We start from the raw sequence: 19,617 nt of genomic DNA, 5'->3' as shown, positions 1-19,617 counted from the left end.
GCCATCTGTATGTCCTCTTTGGAGAAGTGTCTATCCAGTTCTTTTGCCCATTTTTTGATTGGGTTGTTTACCTTTCTGGTGTTGAGTTTTAGAAGTTCTTTATAAATTTTGGTTAGTAACCCCATATCAGACTTATTGTCAAATATATTCTCCCATTATGTGCTTTGCCTTTTAACTTTGTTCATATTGTCTTTAGCTGTGCAAAGCTTTTTAGCTTGATACAGTCCCATTTGTTCATCCTGTCTTTTATTTCACTTGCCCATAGAGATAAATCAGCAATTATATTGCTGCAAGAGGTATTGGAGAGTTTACTGCCTATGTTTTCTTCCAAGATGTTTATGGTTTCACGGCTTACATTTAAATCTTTTATCCATTTTAAGTTTATTTTTGTGAATAGTGAAAGTTGGTGATTTAGTTTCATCTTCTTGCAGGTACATGTTCAATTTTCCCAACACCATTTGTTAAAGAGACTGTCTTTATTCCATTGTATGCTTTTACTTCCTTTGTCAAATATCAATTGACCATAAAGGCATGGGTCTCTTTCTGGGTTCTCTGTTCTGTTCCATTGATCTGTATGCCTGTTCTTATGCCAGTAGCAATGTCTTTGTCTTATGTTTACCATCTCCCAGCAGCCACATTGTAGTTGATCAAGATGCATTAAATTGGCATATATTTTTTATTTCTTTTGAATTGTATAATTGTTTTTATTAACTGGATTCTTGTTTATTTTGCAATTATAATTTTTACTTTTAAGAATAGTATGAATGCCAGTTTGAAGTTATTGACATTTAGGAAAACATTGGGATAATTGTGATATGTGATATTTGAAACAGTTATAGAAATTTCATGCCTCATGAATATAATTGAAAGACAGTGTGTAATACAATTTTATTAAATGTTGAGAAGTTATGACAAGTAGATATGAATTCATTTATTCAAACACTTGCTACATATTTTAGCAAAATTTTCTGTATTGACAATTTCACTTGAAGGCCACCACCTTGTATGTGTATGTGTATCCTCAAAAATGACAAATAATGTTACTTTCATGCTTTTGCTTTGTAAGTCAAAAGGACACCTCAGCAATAATTGTACTTATGATATTCCCTTCATTAGATCTTTTTCCCCCTATATTTTTAGAATTCTAATTTTTTTTTTTAACTTCGGAATGTAATTGCCTTTTTCAGTTTCATTTGTCACTGTGTTACACTTGATTAAATTTGAAAATATCATTTAAATTTTATGTATTCTTTGTTGAATTAGACTTGTTGAAATTCAGATAGGTTGATAGTTCATTGAGGTTCCAATGTGATTTTTACTGCCAGATATTTGGACTAGGTTTTCTCAGCATCTTTTTATAAACTTGTATAAATGTGTTGGTACTTAAGATGTCACTGAGAAATACACATATTTAAGAAAATTATGTTATAAGCTCTGCTCAAACTTAAAATTGAGAATATTTACTTTTTGGCAGCATTTAAGTAATGAAGTATTTTAAAAACGCATTCACAATTAGTACAAAGTGACCCATTTCTAGATACCTAAGTGCCCCTTTCCATAATTAAGAAACTTCTTTAAAATCATTAGCCTTGACTTACAAGTAGTTTAAATGCTTCTTTTTTATGGGGAACCAGATCTATTTTCTTTTCATTCTAAACTTTTCAAAAGAGCCTTTATTTCTTCTTATGATCAGTGAAGAAAAAAAAATGTTTTTAACACTTATTAATAATCAGTTTCATATATATACACAAAAATTATTTCTCATATGTTTAATATATACATATATATTAAATAATAAATAAAATACAAATTTTATATATTTTAATTTTTAATAAAATATATATATATATATGTGTGTGTGTGTTTATACTTTAACTAGTGGCCTAAATGATGGCAAATTGATGGGGTCATAATAGGCCAACTGTGTGGGTAATACATAATATTTTTCTTTTATTGATTTAGTACTTGTCAAACATCTGTCCAACTGATTCAAAGTTCATTCTAAACATTTTTTAGGCTTGGTTCAGGGCTATGCATATTAGTAATGTATTGCCCAAAACTTACTGGCTTAAAAAAATACAAATTGCCTGACCTGTGGTGGTGCAGTGGATAAAGCATCGACCTGGAAATGCTGAGGTCGCTGGTTCGAAACCCTGGGCTTGCCTGGTCAAGGCACATATGGGAGTTGATGCTTCCAGCTCCTCCCCCTTCTCTCTCTCTGTCTCTCTCTCTCCTCTCTCTCTCTCTCTCTCTGTCTCTCACCCTCTCTCTCTCCTCTCTAAAAATGAATAAATGAAAAAAAATGAAAAAAAAAATTAAAAAAATACAAATTATTATCCTCTGAAGCTTCTTTAGCTTAGGGATCTGGTCATTGTTTGGCTAGTCAATCTGGATCGGTTGTCCAAGGGAAGGCTTTTTGGTGGTTGTAGAATCAACTTCCAAGGTATCTCACTTGCCTGCCTTGCAAGTTCTTGGCAGCTTTCAAGAGAAGGATCAGTTCCTTGCCTAGATCTTACCATGGGGTATGAGTGTTTTCAAGATATGCTGACTGCCTGACCTTTGGTGGTGCAGTGGATAAAGCATTGACCTGTAATGCTGAGGTTGTCAGATTTAAACCCCAGATTGCCTGGTCAAGGCACATAGAAGAAGCAACTACTTTGAATTGATGCTTCCCGCTGCCTCACCGCTTTCTCTGCTTTATCTAAAATCAATAAATAAAATCTTTGGAAAAATGTTTAAATAAAAACAATTAAACAAACAAACAAAAGATACGATGACTGGCTTTGCACAATGTGTGATCTAAAAGAGAAGCTGAAGATGCAATGTCTTGTTAATGAACTACTCTTGGAAATCACACACTCTCATTTCTACAACACTATGTCCATTAGAAGTGAATCACTAAGTAAAGGCAGTGGTGGGATTCAGCCGATTTCCACAGATTCGACAGAACCGATACCTAATTTTTTGTTGAGTTTGGTGAACCAGTTGTTTAAATGGCACTTGTAATTAAGATTCTCTCTAATTTGGTCGCCTGGGCAACTACCCAATATGGAAAGCACACGTTTACACTCCTTACTCTTTTTTATGTTCATCTGTGCAACAGCGTATTCTAAACGCCCGTAGTAATATTGATTCCATCATAGGTAAAAAAAAATGCAAATGAGAATGCCAGTCAAGAAGCAATATGAAAATATTTTAAGTAACAGTTTTATTTTTTGTCAGGTATCATTTAATATTTTTTCATTAATATTTTAAAATATTTTATATAACATAATTTAGTTTGGTGTACCTTTTTTATTTATGTATTAAATGCGTGAAATAATAAACTATCTTTTGTTATATTGGTTTTTTATACTTAGAAAGATCATTAGGGCAGAGAACTAGTTGTTAAATTACTTGAATCCCACCACTGAGTAAAGGCCACATTCAAAGGGGAAGGGAATAAAAATGGAGGACTGTCCAAGAACTATGGACATATTGTAAAACTGCCTAATGGACCTACTTGAGAAAATCCATACTCCCTTCCTCGGTTACTTTATCTACTGCTCTGGTTTTAAATGTTAAAAATCGGTTTTCTCAAGATAGAAGGTGACAGAGGACAATCTGACTTTGGGTGGTGGGTATGCAACATAATTGAACGACAAGATAACCTGGACTTGTTATCTTTGAATATATGTATCCTGATTTATTGATGTCACCCCATTAAAAAAAAACAAACACAGAGTAAGTGTTGGCGAGGATGTGGAGAAAAGGGAACCCTCCTGCACTGCTGGTGGGAATGCAGACTGGAACAGCCACTGTGGAAAACAGTATGGAGATTCCCCCAAAATTAAAAATGGAACTGCCTTTTGACCCAGCCATCCCACTTTTAGGAATATATCATAAGAATATCAAATCACTGATTCAAAAGAAGAAATGCACCCTCATGTTTATTACAGCATTGTTTACAATAGCCATGATCTGGAAACAGCCCAAGTGTCTTTCAGTAGATTAAAAAGCAGTGGTACATATACACAATGGAATACTACGTGGCCGTGAAAAAGAAGGAAACCTTACCTTTGTGACAACATGGTGGACCTGGAGACTATTATGCTAAGTGAAATAAGCCAGGCAGAGAAAGAAAAATATCATATGACCTCACTCATATGAGGAATCTAATGAACAATGTGAACTAAGGAACAGAATAGAGGCAAAGGCAGGGTCACAGAGACCAGAGGGAAAGTGGTCAGAGGGGAAGGGGATGAGAGGATGGGATCAGAGAAGGGAAAGGGATTAGTGAAATTATATATATATAATTATATATATATATAACACAGAGATAAAGAGAGTAGGACAGCAAATCCTGGAGGCAAGGGGGGAAGGAATTGGGGGGAGGGGGCAAAGGGGGTATCAACGGGAACTAGGGTGGGGGGAGGGAGATGTATTTGATGGAACACTTGAATCTATGTAAACACAATAGATTAAAAATATGCTGAAGGAAAAAAAATCGTTTTTCTGAGTTTTTTACCTGTATTCAACTTCCATTCAGATTTTGTTTATCCATTTGCTTGCTTATGCAAGAAACCTGGCAGTCATCCTTGGAATCTTCTCTTTTACCCTCATGTTCAACCATTCCTCAAATTATGTTGTTGGTTTTTTTTTGTTTGTTCCTAAACAGAGAAAAAAAATGTTCTGTCATTACCCATATAATCAAACATCTTGTCTTTAATGCTCAAAATAACCTAATATGCATTTTCTTATTCATGCCTTAACAATTTTAATTCTGTAGTGGATTTAATTTTATTTGACTAAATACAATTTGGAATAAACAAAGTATAAAGATAAATGAAAAATAAATAAAAATTCAGGCTCTTTTGCTAATGTTTTGATATTCACAGCAAACAAATATATAAGGCAGGCTAGAGATTTATTCCTTGTAAATGGAGATTAAACTACAGCAATTATTTTTTGAGTGAATCCTTGAGTATGTAGAATAATCCATGGATAAACCAGAGTTGAACAAGGCATTGGTGGCTTCATATATATGTGTTTGATTCAATTGTTCTATGACTATTTAAGTACCTTCCCCTCAAAGCAATGGCTGGTGGGTTTGTCTATTTAGTCAAAATCTTCCTTGAATAGATAGATTTACAGTGTGCCCTTCTCTATGTTACATAAATACATATGTCCTGTGACTAAATAGTATGCTACTTCAACATTTCTTTCATGGCCACTGATATTCCAGTTTCATTCATTGTCTTCTACTTTATAGGCACTTCCTGTGATACTTTACATTATTGTCATGATTTTAGCCTATATTGAGTGTATGAATTCTAGACTCATGAATCCAGCTGATGTTTGAACATTTCTGAATGTTATACTGATACCTTTAATTCAACATGTTTAAAACTTAATTAATTATACTGGGTTATGCTCTCAACCAAATAACTGGCTGCTTGCTTCTTAGTTTGTCTTTAGTCTTTTATTTATTCTTACTGATATATTTTTTTCTAAAATCCTGTACCTCAAGGAACAGTCCCTTCTTCGAAAACTCCCCTCAAATGTCCTGACATTATCCTAGCAAGTCTCTGACGCTGTTTCATAGGGATACAAGAAGAATCATTCGACTTTAGTCACCAATTTTTAGCTTGCTGTCCCCACCTCCACTCAAGCCCTAAACTGGTATCTTTAGTTATTATCCACAATTTACCAGGATTTTCCATTTTGAGTGAACCTTCTCTAAGCAAGCTTAAAAGTAGGAAAGAGAGAGAAAAACAAAACAAGAGTTTCAACAGCAGAGTGCTGAGGTCTGAGAAAAGGAGGAAGGAAAGAAAGTGATTTATACTGAAACAAGTGAACAAGAACACAGAGCTCTTGTTTAATCCCTGATGAGAAGCACTTTTCTTTAGACAAGTTTACTGTTGAACTTGGGCGCTTCATGAGGTTCTGGCCCACTTAGCCAATCCATGTCCTCTTTGGCCCTTGGTTGTGGGTAGTTAACAAAATGTAGCATTCTGTCAAAGGCTAGCAGATTTCACATCTTAAGCTTTTTAAATTTATTCAGCTAATATGTGTGTACGTACCTAATAGATGACCCTCTTCCTTGTTATTAACAGATTAGCTCATAAAATAAAAGTGAGAAGAAGCTCAAGAATATGTGTTCTTTGCCCCACATTATTTATCCATTGCCATTTCAATTTGCCCAGTGAAATATTGCCCTAGTACAGTATACAATAGACTATTTCACTGGCTATCCTCCGTTGAAGGTTGACATTTTCCATATCTTACTCTTTTTTTTTCTTCATAAACAGGTTTCTCCATGATAACTGAATGGTAAAACAAAGCAAAACTGAAACATATTGTTTTCATTCGATTTTGCTTCCAGACTAAAGCATTTGGTAATATAATTAAAAGTAATTTAAATAGGTAATTAGATAATGTTATAGTTTCCAGTAATGCATTCCTTTACACAAAGCATCCATCATTTACCACTGCAATTTATCACTGGGTTACTGATACAAATACAATTATATGTTAAATGGTAGAAAGCATGGACAAATTAACTCTAATTCTTTGAAAAGTTTGCCATATAAATAATTTTTGAAGGCTACTTCTAGGGCCAAAAGAAATAACTGGAAATTTTTTGAAATTCACATTCTAGTTGACTTTGTAACTGTCTAGTGTCTGATTCTAAATTATATTTTTAACAATTAAAGACCCAAATTAAATATATGTTTATGTACACATTTTGACAAATTGACGAGTTTTATTCAACCAAATTGTCCTTATTGTAAAAAAAAGTGCTTTGATAGTATAATTTGCTTATTTGCTTTCTTTTTTTGTTGTTGTTAAATTAACCTTTTTTTCTCCTTAACTTAATTGTTTAAGTAAACAAAATGTAGCCAGGTCAGTTCAATGGTTGGAAGTAGTTTCAGTGTGATAATTAATAATGTTTATATCAAAGCTAGGAAGCAAATTGTTTTATAGCAAATACTCAAATATTGATATAAACATTCTGGAAATTTTTGATTTCAAAGACTTCTTTTTATTAATAATAAACAAATCTCTATGATTCCATTGAAACTGAGCAAAATCATGCAACTGCATTCACAAATTAGAAGTTTTATTATTCAGTAAATTATACTAATTAAAATACTCAGTCCATTAATGAAAATGTCTTTATCCATGAAAATAGACTCACAATATTAAAAAAGGGTATTTTATTTTTAAACAATCATCTAGAACCATGGCCGGGTAGGTCAGTTGGTTAAGGACTGTCTCCATACACCAAGTTTGCGGGTTTGATCCACAGTCAGGGCTCATACAAGAATCAACCAATGAGTGCAGAAATAAGTGAAAGAAAAAATTGATCTCTCTCTCTCTCTTTCTTTCTCTCTCTGCCTTTCTCCCTCCCATATTTCTCTCTTTAAAATCAAGAAATCTTTTTAAAAGTCATTTAATTTCTGAATGATAGGTAAACAGAATATTTTATTTTATTTTATTTAAATCTTTATTGATTTTTAGCAAGAGGAAGAGGGGAGAGAGAGAGAGAGGGAGAAAGAGGAATGCCAGTCTGTTCCTGTACATGCCCTGACCAGGGATGGAACTGACAACTTCTGCACTTTGAGACGATGCTCTAACCAACCAAGCTATCCTGCCAGGGCAGGGTATTTTATTTTAGAAATAATAGAAATGTAGAAATGCACATTTTGCCTGACCTGTGGTGGCCCAGTGGATAAAGCATTGACCTGGAACACTGAGGTTGCTGGTTAGGAATCCTGGGCTTGCCTGGTCAAAGCACATATGGGAGTTGATGCTTCCTGCTCCTAACCCCCTTCTCTCTCTGAATCTCTCCCCTCTCCTTCCCCTCTCTAAAATGAATAAAAAAGGTAAAACAAAGAAACATAAGAGATATGAAGAGTTAATAAAGATTTTATTATGAAAATAAAGCATTTTTTATTAAATGTTTAGACATCTAGTTGATATTTACCAAACTTGAAATATATTTCCCCTTTCATCAAGCAATTTCATCTATAGAGATATATCATTAAATATATTTGGATAATTATATTTTTTTCAAAACATTACAATCATGGTATACAATATGTTAATATTTCTTTCTGGTGTTACACAAAACACTGAGATATTCCTATATGTTCATCAATTTAAGATTAATTTACTAATGTTTTATATTTATATATAATTCAGTGATTAAACATGAGGGACACAATATAAAAATGAAAACATTTCCATATATTGTTTAATTAGTTAATACAATAAATTAAGGTATGAAACAATATGTGTACTGTGATACAATCTGAGTAAAATAAAAAGAGGGATGGGAAGAAACATCTAACACCTATTTGTTTTTCTGTGGAAAGTCTAATCAGAAAGTTACACCATTGTTACCTGGTTATTTCTTGACTTTTGGAAAAAAGTAAGGAGAGGAAGCTAAAAGAAAAAAAAATTCATACCCATTTTACTTTCTTAAATAAAGAACAGTCATTACTTTTATTATTGACTCACAAGGTATAGATTATGTTAATCATTACTTAAAACTATATAATTGTGTTTTAAAATTGAAATAGGCTAAAAATTAAAATAGGTTACTTTATTTAAATAACTATATATAACTATATGTATGTATGTATGTGGGTGTCTATATATATATACACATATATATATATATATAAAACTAAAAATAGTGCAATATTTTAGTCATGATTTCCATAAAAAATACAACATGCATACACAGTTACCCTGAGGCTTCTCCGAGAATTTTACTCAGCCTATTGGATATTTCTATATAGTCTTCACTTCACATAGCAGCCACATTTTTAGAGAATTCAGGGTGCTTTTTTTTCGATGTGTAAGAAGAGAACTATTAGAAAGGTTTTGAAGAAATCATTGTTATTTTTAGAGTAAAAAGCACTGGTGAAATTAGTGAAGTAAGAGATATTATATTTGAATTAAAATTATTAATTGCATCAGACTTATCCTTTGGTATTAGTTTACCCCAAACACCAGAAAAACAAACACACTTTCCCTTGTATGTAATGAAGAGGACTTATTTGTTTTCCCTCCTCCTTCCCTCCCATAGCTTTCAGCCGCGCCCCAATACCCATGGCTGTGGTCCGCAGAGAGCTCTCCTGTGAGAGCTACCCCATAGAGCTCCGCTGTCCAGGAACAGATGTCATCATGATTGAAAGTGCCAACTATGGGAGGACTGATGACAAAATCTGTGATTCTGACCCTGCTCAGATGGAGAATATACGATGCTATCTGCCAGATGCCTATAAGATTATGTCTCAAAGGTATGATACTACTAATATTCTTTTTTGTGTGTGCATTTAATATAAGCTCTCAACATGCATCTGTGTGACATATTCAGCATAGGTAAGAGCATAAAAAGTCGTGTTATTTTAGGAAAATTGAATTACTATTTCAATATCAAAGTATTTTCCATGTTACTGAGATAACAGTATTAGAATTGCAAATGACATTTGGAAATTATTTAAATTTATTAGTCTATTTCTTAAGTTTCATAGTTAACTGTATGTTCTCTAGAACTCGGTTCATTAGATGAAAAATTAAGTTTAGTTTTCAGTTACCAAAAGCAAAATTTTGTAATTGTCTTCAGAAATTACAAAAAACTCACCTTACTGTTAACAATTATTTTTCTATCAGTGGAGGGAGAATAAAAATAAAATTAATAGGCAATTTTAATAGTCATTAATTAAGATACATTGTAATAAAAGACTATTGATTAAAAATTATTTGGCTTTGGAAACAATGAAAAAAATATTATTTTAATGACTAGTATGTAAGTTAAATAATTTAATACATTTAAGCTTTCTAAAGGGTTATCATATTAAAATAATATAAATATCACTGGATTAGAAAAAGATCTTCATCTCTAATGAGATAGGTCAATAGAGATCCAAGCTATAGAAGGCTTTATTATGTTAATTTCTTGATAAATTAGCTAAATATTAAATATATTTTAAAATTAGTTTACTATTACTGTGATTTCTCAGAAATCAGAGAGGAAGTCATTCAGAATACTTGGTTTCAAAGTGATTTTTAAATAATCAATTGTTTTATTTAGTGAATCTTTTTATTCAATTTGTTTTTGTAGGCATTTTTTTCTTCTATTGTTTAAGGATATTTTTAAACTGTGAGGGAAATTATAGCTTATGTAAAAATAAACAAACTGAAGTATAAAAGCAAAAACAATAGGTTTCAAGGATTACCTTTCTTGTGCTTAAGAAAACCTACCTTATTTTTAACCTTTCATCTTCCTGATATACTTAAAATTCTGTGTATGTTTGTATGTGATTAATGGTTTAGTCAATATCTTATTTATATACATTGCTGTTTTTATCAATTAATGAAAGAAATTATAACATGCCAGAAATTTGATAATCAAAGCTTGTGAGATATGCTTGAAGGATAGTGGTCTCACTGGGCCAATTTGACGGCTTCTGTATTTTTATTTCCAAAATACTGGCTCATTGCAAGGTGAGTGCTTATAATAAATATTTTAATTAAGGATACTATTTTATCTTAATTTGGTTGCATTTGGTTCTTGTATATCTCTCTCATTGTTATATATTTGACATATACCAATTATGGTTAAATTCTCAGATGTTGTGCCTCAAAGAAGTCTAATCATGTTGTGGCATGTAGATGTTGTAAAGTTCTTTCAGGAGTTTTCCATGAGTGGTAAAGAAGGGTTACTTTCTTTGTTTCTGTCAGACCACCAAACTTTAAAATCCATTTGGGGTGTGGGTTGAAGAGGAAATTCTGCTTCTCTATGATTAGCTTTTCATTTAAAATGTAGCAGAAGCATTAACTTCACTAGCTCTTTGATCTCTATATGATTTTCATTGAAATTGTTTTAATCCTTTCATTGATATTATTTATGGCTCTTGAAATAAGTCCTTAATCTTATAATTATTGCAAAAAAAATCCTCTGGAGCTACTGAATTATATGGGATGCATCTATAAAGTGACAAATCTGCAGAGTAAAATTGCCTTAAGTACCCTGAGTAAATCACTTGTGGAAGCCCTCCTGGTGGTTTCTCAATAAGAATTGTCACTTAGGTGAAATAACTATGGTTAATTCTCCGTGGAGGCAAGTTCTTTGCTTGTGTTTGGACTATTAAATATACTATATTTACCCTTGTGCAAAATAAATGCTTTTGACTGTTGGAGAGGAGATATCAGGTTCCATCTTGCAAGCTCCCAAGAGATGGAATCACAGTATCCACTTAAGCTGCTTTATAATGAACTTTCACAGGCATGCCAATGACAGAAAGTTAAATGATGCTAATAATTACTAATTATGATCTGGACATTTTAATGCATTTGAAGTAAAATCGTAATGAAAAACATCTTTTGTAAAAGAGATTAACTGGCGTTTTCTTTCATTTAAACTTTTAGAAATATACTGTATTGGGGTTTAAACATTTTAAAAGCACTTCTCTAGATTATTTATAAAAAAATAATTGTGTATTCTTGCATAAACTTGTTAAAAAAGACTTCATAACTTGTTTCAGCCTCATAAATTAGATGTCCAGGCAAGGGCAGACGTGAGACATTTTTAGAATATGCAGATGTTTGCATGCACGTTGAACAAATACACGAATAAAATTGTATACTAGCAGTTTAGTTCAATGTGAAAAACTGGGGACTTGGATGGAAAATTATGTGACATTTTATTTGTACATTTTTCCCTAGTAAAACTATGCCCCCTGATGCTGCTCGAGAGAGGCCCGTTCTCTCACTGCCTTTCAGATTGCACCTCCTGTTCTCAATTTCAAGTGTGTTCCCCTGCCGCTCTGCCCCCTCTCAGTTTCCTGTGCCTTACCTTTTCTCCATTACCCTACTGGAAGACGTTAAAATGTCAGAACACACTCACGTATCCATTTCAGAACTCCTGATCTCAATCATTATCATCGACACCCATCTTTATTGCATCTAAATATTCATAAATGTATATTACTACGTTTTAGTCAGTTGCCAAGTTAAAAGTCAGTTGTAGGTTACTAGAGGCTAGACTTTCTGCTCATCTTACCTTAAAACTAACTTTTTTGTATAATGTGTAAATGAATGAAAAAACTACGCTCTCCGATTTTGTCATGTCACTTAAAAACTTTCTTAACTCTATTAACCGAATGATTTGTATTTATTTTTATGTTATGTTTACATACCTCAGAGGGTTTTAAAAAATAGTACACATAACTTTGGAATCTAAAATGTGAAAATGACTGTTGGCAACTGGGAACTGCAGAAATTTTGCATTTTGAATGTAGCTGAGGTTTCATGTTATCTTCAGGTATTAATGGAAATGTTTCTATTTTTAAGTCCACTAACACTTGAAAGTCCATGATATTTAGTTCACCATGACAGCTGCTCTAGAGTTTGGTGGATAAATAAATCAGACATGATTCCTGCCTCCAAAAGAATAGTATTTTTTGGCCAGTAAAAAACAAACAGCTAATATTTTTTGCTCGGTATTTTATTTTTATCTCATTTACACTTTTTAAATAGTTTTTTTTTTTTAAAAAAAGGAACACTCTTTTAGCTAAATATTTGGAAGTGTTTGTGGAGAGGAAGTATTAAGCTGGTTATTAAGGGATGACAGCATTAGTGGAACCAGAAGAAACCAAAGTGACATTAGATACCTAAGTGGATTAACACCCAAAAAGAATGCAACAGAGCAGCCTCCCTTCACCCTCAATTACCCTTCACCCATCCTTTTCTAGCATGGCTTCACAGGTACTGGTGTTCTGCTGTGCACTGTTCAATCTCTCTAAGGTCTTTTTCCAAATGTGCCACTGTTTGAGGCCTACCTCCCACCCCTAACTATTCCTCCAAATTGTCTGCGAAGATCTGTTGCACATGCTCCTAAGAACACTTGATAATCCAATGATAAACTAGCATGATGCAATGATTCTTTTGCCAATAAAAACTCTTCTGAAATCTCTCTCTTAAATGGGACATAAACTGGGGAGTTTGAATATCATTTATTACGGTATCCTTATGACAGTTTTTGATGACTCATTTAAAATATGTATATACAAGCTCTGATTTCTCTTCAGATCGTATAAATCTTTCGCCTTTTAAAATATGTGATATAACAGTCTTACTTCACATAGAATTGCATATATCTTTCAAATTAAAAAAAGACATTTGTGAATGCACATATAAATATGTATATGAGTACAACAGGAAAATTGTGCGTCTCATAGGTATACAACTCAATGCCTTTTTTTTCAATGCCTTTTTACCGAGCTCATCCAGCTAACAACCAGATGAAGACACAGAACCATTAACAGTACTTCAGACAGCCCTGTACCAGTGATATGCTCACCCTCCCAAGTATTGCCTGTTCTGACTTTTAATCCCCTAACGTCGTTTTGCACATTTTGTAAATTAAATAAATGGATTCATATAGTATATGCTTTCTTTTGTCAGGCTTCTCTCATTCAATGCATTTATTTTTTATATAACTGTATTGAAGCATTTTTATACACCAAATAATTCACCCATTTCAAGCATATAATAATATTTTTAGTAAATTTAACAAGTGGTAGAATCATCACCATAAATCAGTTTTAGAGTATTTCAATCACCACCTTGCCTATTACTGTTAAGCTCCGTCTTCTTTCCAACCCAGTGACTAATCTGTTTTCTGTCAAATGTCTATCTTCAGTGCATTATTTTGTAAGCTAAACAATGAATATTTGAAATCAAGTAAAATTTATTTTGGGGTTTTTGGTGGGGGGACAATATCAAAGAAATATTAGCAGTTATTTCTGGAGGCATGTAGGGAAATAACAGGATGGGACAAAAGCAGGTATACAGTTGTTCTTGGGGAAAATAATAAATAATTAATAAATAGTAATATAGGAATAAACTTTGTGTTTTGTGGATTGACAATAGTAAACCTGTTTTGTCTCATCCTATATGTTGCCTACAGTTTGAATTCTCTTAGAGCCCAAGATCATGAATTTGACCTTTAAAAAATACCATCTGGAGTGTTTTCAATCAAGTAGAAATGTTAAATGTTTAAAGTTGGTGTTATTTTTTTCTATGTAAGTGAGTGCTCCAACTTGTTTTAGCAGTATTTTAACAATATTACATTTTTATGTGTCATAGTCACATCAGGGACATGAAAAAAAAAGTGGACGAGAGAGAATTGTTTCTCACATTCTGAAAAAGTTATATTTCAGTTTATATCAATACCACTGCAGGGGATTTTACAGCTTACAAAAGATCTTGGTTTCTGTTGTATTCATTCCTGGTGAAGTTAAGAGGAAGACATGCCACTGGCAATTTTTGTACGTACATCGCTGAGTAAATGTTCTGCAATAACTGTGTGTATGTACATGAGTTTTTCAATGTGAATTTTCTCCTTGGCTCCTTTGACAGAGTCATTACATTATATCTTGTATTGCTCTTATGAATATATCAGATCAAAAACAATTCCTCATATCAGGGACTTTTCCACTGAATCCATGTTTTTGTAGTGAAAAGAACATATAGGCATGGAAATTATATTCTCTAACTCAGTGCCTTAAGGATTACTGTTGTGTGCATGTTAATTAAAAATAAAATAAAATAAAAACAAAAACAAACAGCCTGACCAGGCAGTGGTGCAGTGTTGGACTGGGAAGCAGAGGACCAGGTTCAAAATCCCGAGGTTCTCAGCTTGAGCGCGGGCTCATCTGGCTTGATTATGGCGTCCCTGGCTTGAGCGTGGGATCATAGACATGACCCCATGGTTGCTGGCTTGAGCCCAAAAGTTTCTGGCTTGGAGCCCAAAGTCGCTGGCTTGAGCAAAGGGTCACTCACTCTACTGTAGCCCCTGGTCAAGCCACAAATGAGAAAGCAATCAATGAACAACTAAGGAGACTAAGCAGTAGCAATGAAGAATTGATACTTCTCATCTCTCTCCCTTCCTGTTTGTCTGTCCCCATCTGTCCCTCTCTCTGTCTCATTCTCTATCTCTGACACACACACACACACACACACACACACACACACACACACACACATTAAAAATAAAAACAGAAATGAAGGAAGAAAGTGTGATAACTCCCATTCCCAAAATCTGAATGTAGAGATTATGAAAAAACAGGAGAGTACCTGTCTGGAAGGCATGTATCTCTTATCTCCTAATATTATATGGCCCATTGCGATTCTGCGAATATATTTTAATAACATCCTGCTAAAATGCTTCCTAGTCCTCCTTGCTATTTCTTAAATTTTTAATGAAATTATGTTAAATATGTGTAATTCTAAATTTAAAAATTTAATAAATGATTCAGATATTTCAGAATAACTGTGGGTAAATGCTAAAGGGTATTATATTGGCCCTGGGAAGTATTGACTCCTCATGTAGCTATTCTTGAATCTTCATTTATAGGAAGTCGAATTCCCCGAGTCCCCTCCAGGAATTGCTATTTGAAGGTTAAAACTATTTTCATAACAATCCCTGGTCAGGGCACATATAGAAACAAATTGATGTTTCTGTCTCTCTCTCTCTCTCTTCATCTCTCTCTATGATCAATAAATGAATTTAAAAATAAATGAAGAAATGAAAACTATTCACATACTGATACTGACATATCCTTTGCCTTTTCATTGTATTGGTTATAAGCATGGATGGTATAAAAGCAAGGGTGGGTAAAACTGCTGGCATCTTAGCAGGGAACAAGGAAGTAGCAAAAATGAACTTTAAAATGTTGCTCAGTTTTAATTTTTAACATGGCACATATCAATAGATACAACTCACATAAATGGATTAAAATTTGGGAATCATAATTTTAAGAGTGAAAAAGGTCATGAGAAAAAGTAGGAGAAGTGATTATTATTTTCTTAAATTTTTATTTATTAGCTGAAATTAATCATTTATGTTTTATTCTCATTATTTTTCCATGGCATAATATTCATCCTATGTGTTATAAGTTTATCTGATCTTTTTCCATGAGTGAATTATTTTTAAGACTGAATGAGAATTAGATCATTGGGATCTAAAAATTGATATCATTTTTGTTCAGAGATTCAGGTCATTAATCTCATAAAAATGATAAAATCCTGCTTAAAAATACAATGATGAAAACTACACATATTTTGAGTGGCTTATTTTTAAGTTTTTTTTTAAATTTATTCATTTTAGAGAGGAGAGGGAGAGACAGAGGGAGAGAGAGAAAGGAGAGACAGAGAGAGAGAAGGGGGGAGGAGCTGGAAGCATCAACTCCCATATGTGCCTTGACCAGTCAAGCCCAGGGTTTCGAACCGGTGACCTCGGCATTTCCAGGTCGACGCTTTATCCACTGTGCCACCACAGGACAGGCTGAGTGGCTTATTTTTAAATGGTAACTATTGCATAGATAAATAGTATGGAGCAAGGAGAGGTAGAAGCCTTGCCATATTATTCTAAACACAAAAATGTTGGAAGACGTAAATATATAAGTATATACTGAAAAAAATGTTTTTCATCTTAAAAGATAATTGTTTGTAATTTTCTTTCTTTCTTTATTTTATTTTAATAAGTGAGAGGTGGGGAGGAAGAGACAGACTCCCTCATGCACCCTGACTGCGATCCACCTGGCAAGTCCCCTATAGGGCAATGCTCTGCTCATCTGGGTTCACTGTACTGTTGCTCTGCAACCAAGCTATTTCAATGCCTGACAACAGGTCAGGGAGCCATCCTCAGCAATGCCAAATTGCTCGAGCCATTCAAGCCATGGCTATGGTAGGAGGAGAGAGAGAGAGAGAGAGAGAGAGAGAGGAGAGAGAGAGAGAGAGAAAGAGAGAAGGGGAGGGGGTGGGGTAGAGAAGCAGATGGTTGCTTCTCCAGTGTGCTCTGACCCGGAATCAAACTGGGGACTTCCATAGGTCGGGCCCACGCTCTACCACTGAGCCAACCAGCCAGGGTCAATTTTAATTTTTTTTCTCTTTCAAAGGCAATGTTGTAAAGGCAGAGTGAGAAGTTTGGTATGTTGTATTAGTTTTAGATATTCTTTACATTTTGAGTTCTTATTAATTTATCAATGTTAGTGGTAACTCCAGTGAATTTAGTAAATGCATGCCAAACAAACTAAGCAAAATAGACCTAAAGGGATTTAAATACTGGTAGAATTAATCTGATAGATTTACCTGGAATTTGTTTTGATTCACATTTGATTTTTAAAACATGCCCTTTTTTTTTCACTTTTAGCAAAGATCACCTTAGTTGTGTTTTTCACCTCCAGCTATTTAGATAATTTTACACTCTGTGGTCAGTCTGCAGAACTTGACATCTTGTAAAAAATATTTATAAGATATTACTGAGAAAGGAAAGATAAACAATTTTTGAAAATTAGACAATATTGGATGAAAATATTTGAGGTAATTATCTTGAGTATAGCTTAAATTCAAATGGAAAAGAAGTAAGTAGATTATGAATATCCATTCTATCACTGATTAATTGGATATCACTGGACTTTGGCAGGAAATAAGTTATAATAATATTGAGCAGATATTTTGAATAAATACTTCAGTTTTCTATGATTATAATAATTTTAAAGATTTCTTGGGTGGTTTTGTGAGTAGGTCTCAAAAGTGTTTTGACTGCCTTTTATTTTCCATTTTACTGGTGAGGAGACTAAGTTAGTTACCTGAAGTTTAAGAAATTTACCTAAAATCACTCACTTACTATATCATAGCACAAACATGCCTGCTTTTTTAAAGTACAAAGTCTAGGATTTTTCTTTTTACTATTTTTAATTCTTTTAAGACGCTAAGTATAATTTTTGTTACAGGAAAGTCTTCTTTTATTAGTACATGAGAAAAAGTGAATGAAAGATGAAAATTCATGCACATTTTATATAATTCAATCTGTTGGTTAAACGAGAGTAAAGTTTTAATTTGTTTTTCCTTTTTGATTTATTGATTTGTATATCTAACCTCACCTTGTACAAAAACGGTTTGAGGTGATTGGCATTAAGAAGACATTGAATTTGGGAACTAGAGATGGGAAAAGGGAAGTGTTACAAGCTAGCAAGTTGACAAAGGAGTTGAGCCCAGAGGGCCTGGAGAAGCCACACCCTCCCAAAGGGACAGGGGCTCCTGCTTCAGCTTGAAGGGAACAAATGCCCCGTGTTATCGGATCTACTTTCTCAAAAGACCGCAGAAGTGTAGATTACCTGATTTGTAAATATTAAAAACTTGGGCGCTGATGGGATAGCTCAGTTGGTTAGAGCATCATCCTGAAGCACAGAGGTTGCCAGTACCGTCTCTCGTCAGGGCACATACAGAATGAATTAATGTTCCTTTCTCTTTCCCTTTTTCTCTCTTTGAAATCAATAAAGTAAACATTAAAAAAAAAAAAAGAAACTTGGTGTTTTAGAAAGCTCAGGTTCAGTCTCTGACATTAGTAGTCAGGCGGTAGTTTTCCTTGGAGGTGGCGAGGAGAACCAGGGTCGGGCTGAGGGTCCCGAAAGAGGGGCATTGTCTTGTGCCGTGATCTGGGCTGGTTATGAGTATGTGCAGTTAGTAAACATTTCATGGAGCCATGAAACCAAGTTTACTAAATTGATCAATGCAGTCATTTATCTTCATCTTTAGGAAACTGCCCTTTTCTTGCCTTCAGATTATTTAGACAGTTTTCTATTAGCTGGAGTTTTTATATCCAGGATATAATATACTTGAATAGATAGGGAACATAATCAATTCTTATTGTTAATAATACTTGTTAACATTTATTGTGTGCTTTTTATTTGCCATATACTCTGGTAAAAAATATACCCTTCACCTGGCTGGTGGTAGCTCAGTGAATAGAGTGTCACCTGGGACGCTGATGTCCCAGGTTCCAAACCTCGAGGTCACTGGCTTGAGCACAGGCTCACGAGCTTGAGCATGGAGTTGCTGGCTTGAACCTGGGATAATCGAAACAATCCTATGGTTGCTGGGTCAAGCCCAAACATTCCTGGCTTGAGCCGGGTGTTACTAGGTCAGCTGGAGTTACCCTTCCCCTCCCACCCCCAGGTACGTAGGAGAAGCAATCAGTGAAAAACTAAAGTGATGCAACTACAAGTTGATGCTTCTCATCTCTCTCCCTACCTGTCTCTTTCTATATATGATATATATATATACCTTTCATTATTTTACTGAATCCTCCCCATAACACTAATAAAATACATTGTGTTATTACTTACACTGAATCAATGAGAACTTTAAAGCACTGAGACATTTACTTGCTGATTATTTTAACCAAACATATACCTTATTTGAGAGATTTGGAGCTTTGTTTATTATAGCAAAGGTAATTAAATGATTAAGTTTTAAGAATAGTTGAATACTTCTTTCTCTCATCATTATTATGATGGTAAGATAAAAAAACTTATTTCCTCTTGTGCAAACATTCAACAACATTGATTTGGCTCAAGTTTTATCAATATTCAATTATAGCCCTACACAAATTTTATTATTGAAATTTTTTATATAAACAGTTTAATATTATTCTGAATCTGAAACCTCTTTTTTTGAATCAATTTTGTTTATAAAGTGTTTTGAATAAAGTAATGATTCTTAGGAAAGCAAGCTTTGATAGAACAGCTGATTGTATTACTAAATATTTCCAGC

At 33.6% G+C, this 19,617-nt stretch overlaps 1 protein-coding gene across 5 annotated transcripts in view; it reads left to right on the top strand.

Annotated features, from left to right (window-relative positions):
* The window catches only part of ADGRL3 (adhesion G protein-coupled receptor L3), an 870,179-nt gene that overhangs the window by 421,171 nt on the left and 429,391 nt on the right, over window positions 1-19,617 (top strand). For all 5 annotated transcript variants that reach the window (XM_066233208.1, XM_066233205.1, XM_066233207.1 and 2 more), the window contains exon 5: window positions 9,080-9,293. In XM_066233208.1, the coding sequence (XP_066089305.1) occupies window positions 9,080-9,293 (214 nt within the window). The remainder of the gene's footprint in view (window positions 1-9,079; window positions 9,294-19,617) is intronic.

This window comes from Saccopteryx bilineata, chromosome 5 (genome assembly GCF_036850765.1).
Source record: "Saccopteryx bilineata isolate mSacBil1 chromosome 5, mSacBil1_pri_phased_curated, whole genome shotgun sequence".
Classification (NCBI taxonomy): Eukaryota; Metazoa; Chordata; class Mammalia; order Chiroptera; family Emballonuridae; genus Saccopteryx; species Saccopteryx bilineata.
This window is presented reverse-complemented; position numbering and strand designations above follow the sequence as displayed.